At 46.3% G+C, this 17,031-nt stretch overlaps 1 protein-coding gene across 2 annotated transcripts; it reads right to left on the bottom strand.

Moving 5' to 3' along the window:
* Nucleotides 1-3,582: 3,582 nt before the first annotated feature.
* Nucleotides 3,583-16,124, bottom strand: POC1A (POC1 centriolar protein A). Of its 2 annotated transcripts, XM_075831921.1 has the most exons (11): nt 15,870-16,124; nt 15,178-15,262; nt 12,355-12,526; nt 9,674-9,853; nt 9,080-9,187; nt 8,079-8,194; nt 5,892-6,025; nt 5,668-5,736; nt 5,027-5,176; nt 3,942-4,115; nt 3,583-3,828 (listed from the first exon to the last, which is right to left on the bottom strand). In XM_075831921.1, exons 1-11 carry the CDS (start codon nt 15,879-15,881, stop codon nt 3,733-3,735), a joined length of 1,296 nt encoding a protein of 431 aa, XP_075688036.1. In that variant the 5' UTR covers nt 15,882-16,124; the 3' UTR covers nt 3,583-3,732. The 2 variants fall into 2 exon arrangements, with proteins under 2 accessions (XP_075688036.1, XP_075688035.1); XM_075831920.1 differs by lacking the exon at nt 15,870-16,124 and having other exon boundaries at nt 15,178-15,280.
* Between the last annotated feature and the right edge of the window lie 907 nt (nt 16,125-17,031).

Genomic DNA, 17,031 nt, shown 5'->3' with positions numbered 1-17,031 from the left:
CGGGGAATATAATGTAATAATCCGGGGAATAGAAAATATAATGTCATAATCCGGGGGATATAAAGTAATAATCCGGGGAATATAATGTAATAATCCGGGGGATAGAAAATATAATGTCATAATCCGGGGGATATAAAGTAATAATCCGGGGAATATAATGTCATAATCCGGGGGCTATAATGTAATAATCCGGGGGATAGAAAATATAATGTAATAATCCGGGGAATATAATGTAATAATCCGGGGGATAGAAAATATAATGTAATAATCCGGGGAATATAATGTAATAATCCGGGGACTATAATGTAATAATCCGGGGGATAGAAAATATAATGTAATAATCCGGGGAATATAATGTAATAATCCGGGGAATATAATGTAATAATCCGGGGGATAGAAAATATAATGTAATAATCCGGGGAATATAATGTAATAATCCGGGGGATATAATGTCATAATCCGGGGGATAGCATGAAATATGTAATGTTCTGTGTGAACACAGGTCTAGGTGCTGCACATTTTGGGGGATGTACAAAAAGTAGCTGAAAATTTCAAGGCGTTTTTGACCCTGAAAACAAAAATTTATTTCGTTTTATGTTTGTTTTGAGGCATTTTTTTGTAGCGTCAATGGAAAATCATCTCTGAAGCTCCTCAGGACGTGACGCGCTGCTGCTTTTTACGAGGCATTTTTTTTAAATTCAGCAGCATAAAAGCACCATGTGAACAGCGCTGGATTTTCTTTTGAAATAAATGGGAAATTGTTTGCTGGTTTATTCCAAGTGTATTTTGGTACGTAATACGAGGCTCGCACACTCCAAAATAAGAGGAACGCTACAATGCACCCGTATTACAGCCGTCGTAGGTTATGTTCACACTGGCATCGTAGATATTGTTTATAACAGGAGCCATAATGCTATATACTCCAGAGCTGCGCTCACTATTCTACTGATTATTATTATAAACAATCAGCATTCTTGTGGGCAGACACCTCCTAACAGTTTAGCTCTTATAATGGAGGGGGCAGTTAATTTTTCCTACATTATAAGCGCTTCCCAGAATGCAACCCACCAGAACAAGCAAGGAATGACTTAAGATTTCAGCTCTGAAGCTGCAGAATGAGTGCAACTCTGGAGAATATACAGGATGTAAGTCAGGAGCAGTGCAGGATAAGTAATGTAATGTATGTACACAGTGACTCCAGCAGCAGAATAGTGAGTGTAGCTCTGGAGTATAATACAGGATGTAACTCAGGATCAGTACAGGATAAGTAATGTAATGTATGTACACAGTGACTACACCTGCAGAATAGTGAGTGCAGCTCTGGAGTATAATACAGGATATAACTCAGGATCAGTCCAGGATAAGTAATGTAATGTATGTACACAGTGACTCCACCAGCAGAATAGTGAGTGCAGCTCTGGAGTATAATACAGGATGTAACTCAGGATCAGTGCAGGATAAGTAATGTAATGTATGTACACAGTGACTCCACCAGCAGAATAGTGAGTGCAGCTCTGGAGTATAATACAGGATATAACTCAGGATCAGTACAGGATCAGTAATGTAATGTATGTACACAGTGACTCCACCAGCAGAATAGTGAGTGCAGCTCTGGAGAATAATACAGGATATAACTCAGGATCAGTACAGGATAAGTAATGTAATGTATGTACACAGTGACTCCACCAGCAGAATAGTGAGTGCAGCTCTGGAGTATAATACAGGATATAACTCAGGATCAGTACAGGATAAGTAATGTAATGTATGTACACAGTGACTCCACCAGCAGAATAGTGAGTGCAGCTCTGGAGAATAATACAGGATATAACTCAGGATCAGTACAGGATAAGTAATGTATGTACACAGTGACTCCACCAGCAGAATAGTGACTGCAGCTCTGGAGTATAATACAGGATGTAACTCAGGATCAGTACAGGATAAGTAATGTAATGTATGTACACAGTGACTCCACCAGCAGAATAGTGAGTGCAGCTCTGGAGTATAATACAGGATGTAACTCAGGATCAGTGCAGGATAAGTAATGTAATGTATGTACACAGTGACTCCACCAGCAGAATAGTGAGTGCAGCTCTGGAGTATAATACAGGATATAACTCAGGATCAGTACAGGATCAGTAATGTAATGTATGTACACAGTGACTCCACCAGCAGAATAGTGAGTGCAGCTCTGGAGAATAATACAGGATATAACTCAGGATCAGTACAGGATAAGTAATGTAATGTATGTACACAGTGACTCCACCAGCAGAATAGTGAGTGCAGCTCTGGAGAATAATACAGGATATAACTCAGGATCAGTACAGGATAAGTAATGTATGTACACAGTGACTCCACCAGCAGAATAGTGACTGCAGCTCTGGAGTATAATACATGATGTAACTCAGGATAAGTACTGTACACAGTGACTCCACCAGCAGAATAGTGAGTGCAGCTCTGGAGTATAATACAGGATATAACTCAGGATCAGTACAGGATAAGTAATGTATGTACACAGTGACTCCACCAGCAGAATAGTGAGTGCAGCTCTGGAGTATAATACAGGATGTAACTCAGGATCAGTACAGGATAAGTAATGTAATGTATGTACACAGTGACTCCACCAGCAGAATAGTGAGTGCAGCTCTGGAGTATAATACAGGATGTAACTCCGGATCAGTACAGGATAAGTAATGTAATGTATGTACACAGTGACTGCACCAGCAGAATAGTGAGTGCAGCTCTGGAGTATAATACAGGATGTAACTCAGGATCAGTACAGGATAAGTAATGTAATGTGTGTACACAGTGACTCCACCAGCAGAATAGTGAGTGCAGCTCTGGAGTATAATACGAGATCATTACATGGGGTGGGAGGGGGTCTCTTACAATGAAAGGCTGGAGATATTGGGTTTGTTCAGCTTGGAAAGAAGACGTCTTAGAAGGGATCTTATTAACATGTATAAATATATGTGAGGTCAATACAGAGAACTGGCACATGATCTGTTCCTTCTCTACACAGGACCAGGGGACATTCATTGCGTGTGGAAGAAAGACGTTTCAGACACCAATATAGGAAAGGATTCTTTACAGTTAGAGAAGTCAAACTATGGAAAACCTGACCCCAAGAGGTAGTGATGGCAGATATTATGTCCGCATGTAAGAAAAGGTCAGATTATTATTTACTGACAAATTGCATTGAGGGTTATAACTGATCTAGCAATGAATGCTGGGTAATGGATTGAGAAGTTTTGGACTTCATGGATCGGGGTCTTTTTTCATTCTAACGTAACTATGAATTTAATTTGCAAAACTTTTTTGCTATTACAATGATTTTGCTTTACTTACATAAAAGCCACATAAAGTGTTTCCAAAGGTGAAACTTCCTTTTCTTCAGCGTCCACGTCGGGGTGGGGGAGGGGAGTCGTTGCGATGTGGAAGTTACACACAATTTATCAACGATGTAACAAGAAACTTCCTCTTCGAGTTGTAAAACCGCAAACCAGAAATGTAGAAATGGACGTGTTGCTGCGGATGTGGAAATCGTTTCAGTAGTAACGTGTCCTCGTAACAACGGCGATCAGCGCCGGACGCAATGGTTTTTTATTAAAGTATTTAATATTTACAATAAAAATAACAGAAAAAAAACTCAACACACACCAGTATTGTACAGGAGCAGCGGCGCCGTCCGTCCCCACGGATATCATGTATCGGCGCCGGCCGTCCCCGCGGACATCACGTATCGGCGCCGGGCCGCTTCACCTGCCTGTCCATACATTCCCTCAGTTTGTCTTCAGTCAGAGAAAGTCTTTGCTCTAAAATCCCCACAGTCTGCGAGAGAGAAATATCAGATTATACGAGGATCGGGGGCCGTTTATAAACATGACTGTGGCCGCCATGACGGTACCTATAGAGGCCGTCACCCGGCGCAGGGCGAGTCGTACCTGAGTAAGGATGTCTAACTGTCCAACGATGTGCTCCAGGGTGTTGGCGACATTTCGCATGTTGTAATCATCGGCTTGGGATTTTGGTGGGTCGGTAGATCGGGCCCTGGGTGGGACGGGGCTGCTCCGGTCTTCTGCACCGACCATGGGGTGGCGAGGAGCTTGCAGTGCATGCTGGGAACGTAAGAAACCAGGTCACTTATAATACAAAAACATGGCCGCCGTCCGCACCGTGACAGCTGTACAGAGCGTGAAAACTAGTGCCCGAAGGTCAAGTCCATCATAGCCGGCACATCTCACTGGTGGAGCGCGCCACAAGAGACAACCCTGCTCATCTACAAACCTGGGGTCACCCGACCTTTACCCCCCAGTATAATCATTAACAGACATTGCAACTTCTACAAACGTGCCGGATAATACAGTCAAATTCCATTAATCCAACATGGATGGGACCGGAGAGGCGCTGGATTATCAGACTGATGGAAAATGCAGAACACGGACTTGTAGGGGAGAGAGAATTTAGTTCAAACTGAAATATTAAAGGGGTCGTCCCTCAAAAACAAATGTATCATCTGCCCCCAGGACGTGAGAATTGTACCAGCGCTGTGGGTGTGACTGCTGGGACCGCCAGTGATTACGGAAGGCCCTGTTCACACGGAGTATTTTGACAAGCCTTTTGGAGTGGAAACCGCTCCGCAAAACTCGTCAAAAACCGGCCGAAAATGCCACCCATTGATTTCAATGGAAGGCGGGGGCGGTTTTCTCCCGCGAGCGGTAAAACCATCTCGCAGGAAAAAGAAGCGACATGACCTATCTTCGCGCGTTTACGCCTCTGGCCTCCCATTGACATCAATGGGAGGCAGAGAAGCGTATTTCGCATAGTTTTTTGCCCGTAGCACTCAATGGGCGCGAGTGAAAAACTCTGCGGAAAAACTCAGTGTGAACGAGGCTAAAATTGTCCCCTATTTGAATGGAGCGGTGACTGCAGGACATGGAGGCCGGAGCCCCCACACCTTCCCTCATCGTCCGCGCCGTACACTCCGCACTTCATATAGAGACTCCACTACCGATATACGAGACCTTACCCCCTCATGTGCCGGCTCTGCTGTGTACGGGGGGTGGAGGAGGGCGCTGCATGTTTTGGAATCTGCGCCGTTCAGGAACACGTCTCGCCTCTGGTGTTTCAGGACGTCGCTGTACGTGGAGGAATCAAAGTTTGTTTTCCAGACCATAATCTGCAGAACAGAAGGAATATGAGCGAGAGTCTGGGTGAGACAGACACACACAACTAGTCACTACACCAGGTATGAGCTGCGCGCGCGCACACACACAAACACACACACACACACACACAACTAGTCACTACACCAGGTATGAGCTGCGCGCACACACACACACACACACACACACACACACAACTAGTCACTACACCAGGTATGAGCTGCGCACACACAACTAGTCACTACACCAGGTATGAGCTGCGCACACACACACACACACACAGAACTAGTCACAACACCAGGTATGAGCTGCGCACACACACACACACACAACTAGTCACTACACCAGGTATGAGCCTCAGAAACACACACGTCACTACACCAGGTATGAGCCGCACAAACACACACACACACGTCACTACACCAGGTATGAGCCGCACACACACACACACAACTAGTCACTACACCAGGTATGAGTCACGCGCAGACACACAGACACAACTCACTTGTTCATCAGACCCTCCAGACGCGAAGAGCTGTCCTTCCCTGGAGAACTTGACACAAGTCACTGCCCCCTGCAAATAATATATGTATGATGCTGTAAATAAAGTTTCCATTCACTAACAGAAAGCAGAGTTCCTGACAATGCTGAGGAACTATTCATTACACATTGATGAAGCTTTCGTGACATCAGACTGGACACCGGCCCTTTAATAAACTCGGTGCTCACCTGATGCCCGTGCAGCGTGTACAGGAGCCGACCCTCCAGTAAGTCCAGGATCTTCAGGGTGGAGTCGTTGGACGATGTGATGAGATAATTACCCGAGGGGTGGAAGGAGAGCGAGTTCACTGCCCCGCTGTGCACTGCAAGACAAGAGGACAGTCCGTCACCACAGTCCCCGCTGTGCACTGCAAGACAAGAGGACAGTCCGTCACCACAGTCCCCGCTGTGCACTGCAAGACAAGAGGACAGTCCGTCACCACAGTCCCCGCTGTGCACTGCAAGACAAGAGGACAGTCCGTCACCACAGTCCCCGCTGTGCACTGCAAGACAAGAGGACAGTCCGTCATCACAGTCCCCGCTGTGCACTGCAAGACAAGAGGACAGTCCGTCATCACAGTCCCCGCTGTGCACTGCAAGACAAGAGGACAGTCCGTCACCACAGTCCCCGCTGTGCACTGCAAGACAAGAGGACAGTCCGTCATCACAGTCCCCGCTGTGCACTGCAAGACAAGAGGACAGTCCGTCATCACAGTCCCCGCTGTGCACTGCAAGACAAGAGGACAGTCCGTCACCACAGTCCGTCATCAGTCCACGCTGCGGGCGAGGAGGGGGCCGGGAATCCCCTAGAAACAGAAATCCTGGAATCGTCCTCCGTGTCAACTCATTACAAACTCTACTCTGCAGTTTCTTAGTCATATCTGGTCCTGGGAGAGTTGGGTGATGTCCAATATAGCCGCCATTACAGCTTCCAACGGGGTTATCGCTTTTCTAAAGTCCTGAATGGCAAATCTTTATACAGCGATAGAGTAACGAGGGACGATGATTGTGTAACTAGGAAGACTTGCCATTCAGGGCTCTAAGAAAGCTGGGTGATTACCCCCTTCTCGAGCTGTAATAGCCGCCATATTGGTGGTCACCCAGAAACAGATACACGGGGCGGAGGACGTGTCCCATTATAGCCGTGCTGTCCAGGAGTCTGGGAAAGCCGACATATCCTTATATATTGTGACTGAGGTCTAATGGTTCTACTATCAGTATAAAGCCGGGAAACTACAAGTCCCAGCATGCTTTTAAAGCTGCAGACTGTCGGTGCATGCTGGGAGTTGTAGTTTCACAACTTGAGGGCTCCAGGTTGCAAGTATTGATGTAAATGGGTCACGTGTCATGTGGGGTTTTCCTTGAGGATTCAGTTCTGATTTCAGGTCTTGTCAGGAGAACACGAGGCGCCGGCCTCATCACAGCGACTCCGCTAAAACCGCGCTCCGTATCTTCCCGCAGCACGGCCGGTACACGCAACACGCCATTTAAAGGGACGGCAACATCAAATGATTCCTGTGCTCTCGTGGATTAGAAAAAAGACCCTCCCGACCCCCCAAAAACTGTGTATTGTTGGCTCTGTGCGCATTATGTTTATCGTATACGCCGGGAAAAGCTCCAAATATATACGATAAACAAAGACTGTGAGGAAGTAACGCGGACATCGGCACCATAGAGTATAACAGCGAACGTCATGAACGCGCATGAAGAATACGAGAAATGGACACCAATATAATCTACGGATGATGGGTGCCGTTGTTCGGCATCAGTTTACTGCATATGTGATGAACGGCTAATGAAAAGCTCATAAACATATACATGTGAGGTGTGCAATACAGGGCCATATAGACTCCCACGTTGTGTACCGTGCCGTATACGTTTTTTTAAAGGATCGGATAAGCGATAGTAGAGTTTGTCGACTACGCGATTACATCCTCCATACAAGAGGTAAACCGACATAAACCAGCCTGACGGACGCCAAAAACACGCACTGTTGGCCTCCGTCGGGCTGATGGACACGTTTAGGGTACGGGCCGGGAGCTTTACAGATGTGGCCAAAACCCAGTGTACACGGAGCCAGAAACAACCGTCCAACGAATGGAGGATGGAGACGTGAATGACATTTTTCTTGTCGGTCACTTAACCACGTGGTCTAGAACGATTAAACTGTTCTTCCACATGGGGAGTCGTTCCATTTAGTGCAGTCTGTCGCCGTGTATGCCGCTTTAAATTAGGCTGTCGGAGCGGTGTCTGCCAACAGGCTTACTGACTGTTTCCCATGGCAACCAGCTCAATAATAGATGCCCTATGTACAAATGAAGTTAATGGAGCTGCAGGTGGGGAGGACCGGGGACCCTCGGCTGCAGGACACGATACCTTGGTAATGTTGGATGAGTTTGTTCATCCGGATATCCCACACTTTCACGGTGTTGTCAGTGGCCGCCGCCGCCACGCAGGTCCCGCTGGGGTGAAAGTCCACGAAGTTCACAAACCTGGAGCACAAAGCACACGAGCGGCTCAACGTATCGCTAATAAATAACAGGTTTCCTGAAACTTTAGTCCAGGGTAGTCAGACAGGCAAATGGCATATTCCAGGGGGCCCTCTAGGGGGCAGTATTCTATTGATCTGTATGGCAGAGTCTTCAGGCTGCATGATTGGTTCTGTCATAAGGAGATCTGCCAAAATGTCAACACCCTGTAGCGGGCAGAAGGGATTTATAATGTATTTTGTTTCAATTTCAAGACATCCGATTACTGTCAGTGAACAGGAAAAATTTTGTTTACATCCAGAGGCTGAAAACCTCACAGCTGAGGGTTTGTTACAATTGTATTTAGTCTAGACAATCAACTATAAGCTAAATACATCAGCAGACAAGTCTCGCTCCTGACCTGATAGTTTGTTACAATGTTGCAGGGCAGATAAAGTCTATCCATCTGGAGCCCAGGCTGTTTAGCACACAGAGAACTGCTCAGGCTGGATGCAATTGTAACAAACCCCCAGCTCTGAAAGTATTAAATCTGGAAAGGTTTTCAGTCCCTGGGTGTAAATATGAATTGTCACAGTCACTGACAACAAGCATAGATCTTGAAAATGGTGAGGAATTGAAACAAAACATATTAGAAAGTTGTACAACTTTTCTGATTAAAATGGGAAACCTCCTTTTACCAATATTCCTCATCAGGGAGGGGGTCCGTTTATCGGTATGTAAATGCTTAGACGTGATATGGGGGTGGGGGGTTGGGTTACGCGGCTCGGCATCATGAGACCCAGGAACAGAAAACCTCTTTAATATCCATTGGGGACAGCAGTTCAGTTCCAGCTTCTGTGTCGGGGCCCCCGCAGTCTGAAGGGACCCTAGTCATGAATACGTCCTCACCCGCCATGTTCACAGAATGAATGCGTGCACTCCCGACTGGTCTTGTCCCACAGTTTTATGGTTTTGTCGTCGCTGGCGGACACGATCAGCCGTCCATCTGGTGAGAACCTGGAGGAGGAGAGATCGGGGTCAGAGCTACGGATGTCTCGCCCCAAATTAAAGTAAATGTTCCCCCACAATATGTTTCATAGCGGATGTGGGCTGTCATGTGGCCGTTCCTCCCTCACTGTAGAGCTGCATTTTTCTAGTGTACTAATCCAAGCAGCACAGAAGGTGCAAAGACGTGACTATGGGAGTGGTAATCATGAGGTCAGACAGTTTTTTTTATAGACTCTGATCTATGCCCAGTGACTGGGTGACCAGACACCGCTGCCTATCGCCTCCAAAATGGCGGACATCGGTCAAAGCTTTCTGACCCCATGTAAAAAGGAAGGGCAGCTTTAGAGCTAAAACCGATCAGATGACCACTTAGTGATAACGGGGGCGGGGCTGTGACAACCTGCGAGGTGGCCGGGCTATACTCACAGACATGGGATAATGGATGTGTCTAATATGTATAGTGGGGGGGTCATGTCTATATTATGCAGCACTTACTTGGCACAGCGAACCCAGTTTATGTGCTGGTTTAGAGAGAAGAGGAACTTTTGCCTGTGAACCGTCCACACTTTGACTGTCTTGTCGTCGGACGCGGTGACCAGAGACTGCCCATCGCCAGAGAAGCTGACGCTCCGCACTGTGCCGGTGTGGGCTTTAAACACGGTCGATTCTCCTTTTCTGGAAAACAAAGTCACAAATATGAAAAATGTTAACAAATAGTTTATATTTAACAATTTTAAAGATACAAATACAAAGTAACCCGCAAATCCCACCCACCACTCGTGATGATCCGCCCACAAATATAGCAGCTGGCGGTCCAACACACTAATATGAGGATTCAGTCTCCAAACACTGAACACGGGGAGAAGACAACGACATTGTGTCTTTATATGAGCTCCGTGCAGAATTGATTGCTTGTGTCTGCTCTGTATGGGAAGTACAAGGCTTGTTGGAGCAGCCGTGGCCGATCAATCCTGCAGGGAGCGCAGATCTCCAGTCACAGTAAGATGTTTTTTTCTTTCCCGATCAGCCGGACATCTTCTTACCCGTGTAACTGGCTCTAAGAAGTAATGAACACAGCCATTTCTAGTGATTATCTGGTCACAGAGTCACCCAGGATTCATAGAAGCGCCTAGACACTGCTCTCTCCTCATTTTTTTCCCCCGTTTCCTCTTTTTTTTCCACTTACTCTTATAGCTGCACAAAGACTTCAATGTCCTGCAGACTGGGGGGCAGGTAAGACGCTTGTTATAACAAAACTATGCAGCGGTGTCTGGTACTGAGATCCGCCACTGCAGCACGGACACAAAAGGCGCTGGGTCCGGTACTGAAGAGGTCACAGCCGTCTGGTGAGTGTCACTGCCTCTTCACTTTGCTGATCGTGGCGTTTGGGAGGGTCAGACACCCACAGATCACACATCAATAACTTATTCTAAGGGTCGGCCGTCAATATTATTTCTTGGATAAACTCGGAGGGACGTCTGCCGGAACTTCTTACCATAGAACAAAGTCTCTGTAACTTGGGGTTCATAATACACGTGGAGTAGATGATTATCCAGCGATTACCTTTAGGGCTCGTCCACACGTAACGGATTTGCTGCAGAAAATGGTGCGGATTTTGCGGCGTTTTTCTCTATGTTGGGGGATGGAGACGTCTCCTTTGAAAAACGCAGCAATTCTGGACACTTTCCGCAGCAGGAATTGACGTGCTTCAGTCTGAAAAATACACAGGGCAGGTGAATTTCTGCTCGGAAATTTTACTACTTGTTAAATCTCATCCACTTTGCTGCTTCTGTATTCTGCTGCGTATTTTTCATCCGCAATTCCGTTACGTGTGGACGAGCCCTTAAAACTCTGCTTGGAAGGATGGTCCGGATCAGACGGCCACTTTAGTGCTGAAAAAGAGCGGCAGCCGCAACCATGTGGTGCCTCGAGGACAATCGGACTGTTCAGCGGCACGGGAGATGTGATTACGAAGCAGCGGTGTAATATATAAATGCTCTCTCTTAAGCCCCATGCACACGACCGTATTTTCATCCATCCGTAAATACGGATCCGTAGTCATCCACAACGATTCCGCAAATAAGGTCCGTAGTGCATCTGTATGTACGGATCCGCAAAAAGAAGACCACAAATGATGTGCGACAGCTACAAACCTGGCGTCGCCTAACACGGCTTCCGTAATTACAGACGCGTCCATAGACTTCTATGGGGAGTCCGCGCCGCCATTACTGACAAGAATGTTCTATATTTTACGGATCGTTTCTACGGAACGGACACCCATCCGTAAAAATACGGAAAAGTGTCCGTAGCCCATAGAAATGAACGGGTCCGTAATCACGGCTCAAAAACACGGTTGTGTGCACGGGACATTACATAGATCTGTCTGGTGAACTGCTAGCTGCATTACTGAAACCTGCCACCAGGGGGAGTAGAGCTCAGCAGTCTCCCCCTGCAGTGACGTCATCTCCAGCACAGAACTGTTCAAACATTTTTTCAGAAAACTTTTTTTTTCTCAATTGAGAACCACAAAGCAAAGCTCTGAGTACGAGATGCGCTCTCTGCTGCGATGTTCCGCTATTTTAGAAGAGCGGAATAGCGCGATGGAGCTTCCTTTTACCAGAACCAAATATCCGCAGTTATTTCCGCGTTTGAAGGGGATTCTAGAGCGTTAAGTAAAATCAGCTCAATCATTGTACAACATCAACCACGGACACTTTTCTAATTTACTTCTTGTTTCAGCTCCTTAATAGTTTCAAGATCTCTGCTTGCTGTCAGTGAACATTATTATTGACATCAAAAGGCTAAAAACTCTTCCAGACCTAACACTTCTAGACAATCCTCTGTGAGCCAGTATTGCAGGCGGATACATTTTACCTGCACTGATACATTGTAACAAAAGTGTCTGCTGTTAATGTATTTTGCTCGTCAAGGATTGTCTAGACTGGATACAATTGTAGCAAACTCTCAGCTGTTAAAAAACAAAATTAGGTCAGGTTTTTAGCCTCTGGATATAAAAAAAATAAAAGGTTCTCCTTCAGTGACAGCAAGCAGAGGTCTAGAAAATAGTGAGGAATTGAAAAAGTACAACATCTTATAAAGCAACTACAACCCCCTTGTAATGAACGTGTGAGCCCATCCTCACTTCACAATTTATCACTACAACCCCCAATACTCACACACTGGGGACCCAGAGACGGACGGTCTTATCCCTGGAGGCTGAAGCGAGAAGATGCCCGGAGGGTGAGAACTCCACAGACATCACTGCGTCCTTGTGGCCCACAAAGCGATACGCCCGCATCTGAGGCTTCATGTTCCAGATCATCACACACGAGTCCATGGAGCCGCTGGCTGGAACCATAGCAACGCAATTACATGACTGCAAACGGAGAACGACCCCACGACAACCCCAAACCGGTCACCAGCCCACAGTCCGCGCAAGTTATTTTACCCCAATATCCCCTCTAAGAATCTCCAGCTGTGTGTTCTATAGCAAAACTGAGCGCATATCAAGAGTGCAGCTCTGGAGTATAATGCAGGATATAACTCAGGATCAGTACAGGATAAGTAATGTAATGTATGTACACAGTGACTCCACCAGCAGAATAGTGAGTGCAGCTCTGGAGTATAATACAGGATATAACTCAGGATCAGTACAGGATAAGTAATGTAATGTATATACACAGTGACTCCACCAGCAGAATAGTGAGTGCAGCTCTGGAGTATAATACAGGATATAACTCCGGATCAGTACAGGATAAGTAATGTAATGTATGTACACAGTGACTCCACCAGCAGAATAGTGAGTGCAGCTCTGGAGTATAATACAGGATGTAACTCAGGATCAGTACAGGGATCAGTAATGTAATGTATGTACACAGTGACTCCACCAGCAGAATAGTGAGTGCAGCTCTGGAGTATAATACAGGATGTAACTCATGATCAGTACAAGATAAGTAATGTAATGTATGTACACAGTGACTCCACCAGCAGAATAGTGAGTGCAGCTCTGGAGGATAATAAAGGATGTAACTCAGGATCAGTACAGGATAAGTAATGTATGTACACAGTGACTCCACCAGCAGAATAGTGAGTGCAGCTCTGGAGTATAATACAGGATGTAACTCAGGATCAGTACAGGATAAGTAATGCAATGTATGTACACAGTGACTCCACCAGCAGAATAGTGAGTGCAGCTCTGGAGTATAATACAGGATGTAACTCAGGATCAGTACAGAATAAGTAATGTAATGTATGTACACAGTGACTCCACCAGCAGAATAGTGAGTGCAGCTCTGGAGTATAATACAGGATATAACTCAGGATCAGTACAGGATAAGTAATGTGATGTATGTACACAGTGACTCCACCAGCAGAATAGTGAGTGCAGCTCTGGAGTATAATACAGGATGTAACTCAGGATCAGTACAGAATAAGTAATGTAATGTATGTACACAGTGACTCCACCAGCAGAATAGTGAGTGCAGCTCTGCAGTATAATACAGCATGTAACTCAGGATCAGTACAGGATAAGTAATGTAATGTATGTACACAATGACTCCAGCAGCAGAATAGTGAGTGCAGCTCTGGAGTATAATACAGGATGTAACTCAGGATCAGTACAGGATAAGTAATGTAATGTATGTACACAGTGACTCCACCAGCAGAATAGTGAGTACAGCTCTGGAGTATAATACAGGATGTAACTCAGGATCAGTACAGGATAAGTAATGTAATGTATGTACACTGTGACTCCACCAGCAGAATAGTGAGTGCAGCTCTGGAGTATAATACAGGATGTAACTCAGGATCAGTACAGGATAAGTAATGTAATGTATGTACACAGTGACTCCACCAGCAGAATAGTGAGTGCAGCTCTGGAGTATAATACAGGATGTAACTCAGGATCAGTACAGGATAAGTAATGTAATGTATGTACACAGTGACTCCACCAGCAGAATAGTGAGTGCAGCTCTGGAGTATAATACAGGATATAACTCAGGATCAGTACAGGATAAGTAATGTAATGTATGTACACAATGACTCCAGCAGCAGAATAGTGAGTGCAGCTCTGGAGTATAATACAGGATGTAACTCAGGATCAGTACAGGATAAGTAATGTAATGTATGTACACAGTGACTCCACCAGCAGAATAGTGAGTGCAGCTCTGGAGTATCACACAGGATATAACTCCGGATCAGTACAGGATAAGTAATGTATGTACACAGTGACTCCACCAGCAGAATAGTGAGTGCAGCTCTGGGGTATTATATGTAATGTACACAGTGACTCCACCAGCAGAATAGTGAGTGCAGCTCTGGAGTATAATACTGGATGTAACTCAGGATCAGTAATGTATGTACACAGTGACTCCACCAGCAGAATAGTGAGTGCCGCTCTGGAGTATAATACAGGATATAACTCGGCATCAGCACAGGATAAGTAATGTAATGTATGTACACAGTGACTCCACCAGCAGAATAGTGAGTGCAGCTCTGGCGTATAATACAGGATGTAACTCAGGATCAGTACAGGATAAGTAATGTATGTACAGAGTGACTCCACCAGCAGAATAGTGAGTGCAGCTCTGGAGTATAATACAGGATATAACTCAGGATCAGTACAGGATAAGTAATGTAATATATGTACACAGTGACTCCACCAGCAGAATAGTGAGTGCAGCTCTGGAGTATAATACAGGATGTAACTCAGGATCAGTACAGGATAAGTAATGTCATGTATGTACACAGTGACTCCACCAGCAGAATAGTGAGTGCAGCTCTGGAGTATAATACAGGATGTAACTCAGGATCAGTACAGGATAAGTAATGTAATGTATGTACACAGTGACTCCACCAGCAGAATAGTGAGTGCAGCTCTGGAGTATTATATGTAATGTATACAGTGACTGTTGTTTTTGGATTTGATTCTATATGTAACCTGTATGGTGGAGATGAGGGATGACTGGGGCCACATGTAATGCAGTTTCCACGTCTCTCACCGATCTGCTTCATGTTGGGGTTGAAGTCCACGCTGGTGACGGTGTCTCTGTGTCCTTTAAAGTTGCGCTCCAGGGAAGGATCCTCCTGAGAAGAGTCAGACATTACTGGAACATTAAACCTGATCATCAGTCAGCACTTGGTTCCTACAGATCTGATCAGGGTGATCGGGGGGTCAGGACTCTGTTTTTAGGGGTCCGCTGCACATTATAAATGATTACAGGGATCTCCGGATCCTAGATGAGGACATGAAGATCTCGCCGCTCATCTCAGCCCTGGTCTGGATTCTGTTTCTAGGTAAGCTGGAGATGATTAATTTGGCTGCTATTACAAGAGACGGTCACCCAGCTTTCCCAGACTCCTGAATGACAGGTGACATGCCAGGCAGTATATGGGGGGGTTGAATAAGAAGCGGGGTATTTATTGGGATACAGCCCTGCAATGGGTGGCTGGGAACGTACCAGACAGTGTGAGGGGGGGGTCCGGTACAACCAAAAATAGGTGATGTATACACTGGGGGTTAAGCAGTATAAGGATGGATCACACTCTCGTAATAAGACACGACAGGTAGAGATTCATATCTGTGGAACTACAACTCTCAGTATAACACAATGGCACATGACGTGATGGTAGTGTCTGCTGGGAGTTGTAGTCCTCTCCCTGCATGATATAATGACCTCTAGGCAGCGCTTACCGGCAGCTCCATGGTGCTGGGCGCTCAGTGTCGTGTCCTGTCCTCTCCGCAATGTCCACAGCTCACGGCCCAGACTGCGACTACGAATCTGCCGCCCTGTCCCTGTTAACCCTTCCCGCACCTCCGCAACCGCTCTCCTCACTGATCTGTAGTAGAGGCTGCCGCCGTACGGGAACGAAGAGGTTAAGGATTTAGAGCGCCTCTCCAGCCGCCTCCAAATTGATAGGCTGAAAAGCGTAAGGGCGTGGTTAACGGACGACGCGTTGCTAGGTTACTGAGTTGAGCGGAAGTCAGGATACTCCGGCAGAGCAGTAATGTCGTCACTTCCGTTTGTGCCAGTACCTAGATCTAATATAGGACTAGAAATCCCAGCATGCATTGCGGGAGGGGGAACCTGGGGCTCGGCTTGTCATGTGGAACGATCAATCCCAGCATGCCCTGCAGCTGATCACAGTCTAGAACAGCGTCCCCGACTACAACTCCCAGCATGCGTGTAGATTGTCATAGTCTAGACCGGTTTCACCCAACTACAACTCTCAGCAAGCTCTGCAGATGGTCATAGTCTAGGTTAGTGTTCCCCAACTACAACTCCCAGCATGCTCTGACAGAGGATGATGAGAATTGTAGTTTTTCAACAGCTGGGAAGTAACAGGTTGGGGACAAGTGGTCCAGGGTAACACACAATGCTGGGACTTGTGGTTCCTGGTTGAGAGCGTTTATTTCCTGTTGATTATATAGCGCCAACGTTTACCGCAGCGGTGACCAGAGATTCACACCAGTCACTGTCCCCAGGAGCTCACAATCTAATGTCCCACACACTTCATAGAAGGGAATTATAGGGGTTGTCTGGGAGCAGGAAAGTGGAGAAAATGAAAACAATGTTGTGCTCCGTCCCCCGCTCTGGTGGTCCCGCCGTTCCCGGTTGACTTCATGTACGTGATCGCTACAGCCAATCACAGTCCTCAGCGGAGATCCAATGAGAACGGCACGATCCCTGCAGGGGGACCCCCGGAGCGGCGGCGCTGGACAGCGGGGACTAAACTGGTGATTATCTTGTTTTTTTTTACTTTATCCTCTTTCCTTCTCACTCTACTTTTTTTAGGTCCCGGAGAACTCCTTTAACTTGTGAGCAAAAGTGTCCGAACACCGGTCTCGTCCGGGA

This window comes from Rhinoderma darwinii, chromosome 7 (assembly GCF_050947455.1).
Source record: "Rhinoderma darwinii isolate aRhiDar2 chromosome 7, aRhiDar2.hap1, whole genome shotgun sequence".
Lineage (NCBI taxonomy): Eukaryota > Metazoa > Chordata > Amphibia > Anura > Rhinodermatidae > Rhinoderma > Rhinoderma darwinii.
This window is presented reverse-complemented; position numbering and strand designations above follow the sequence as displayed.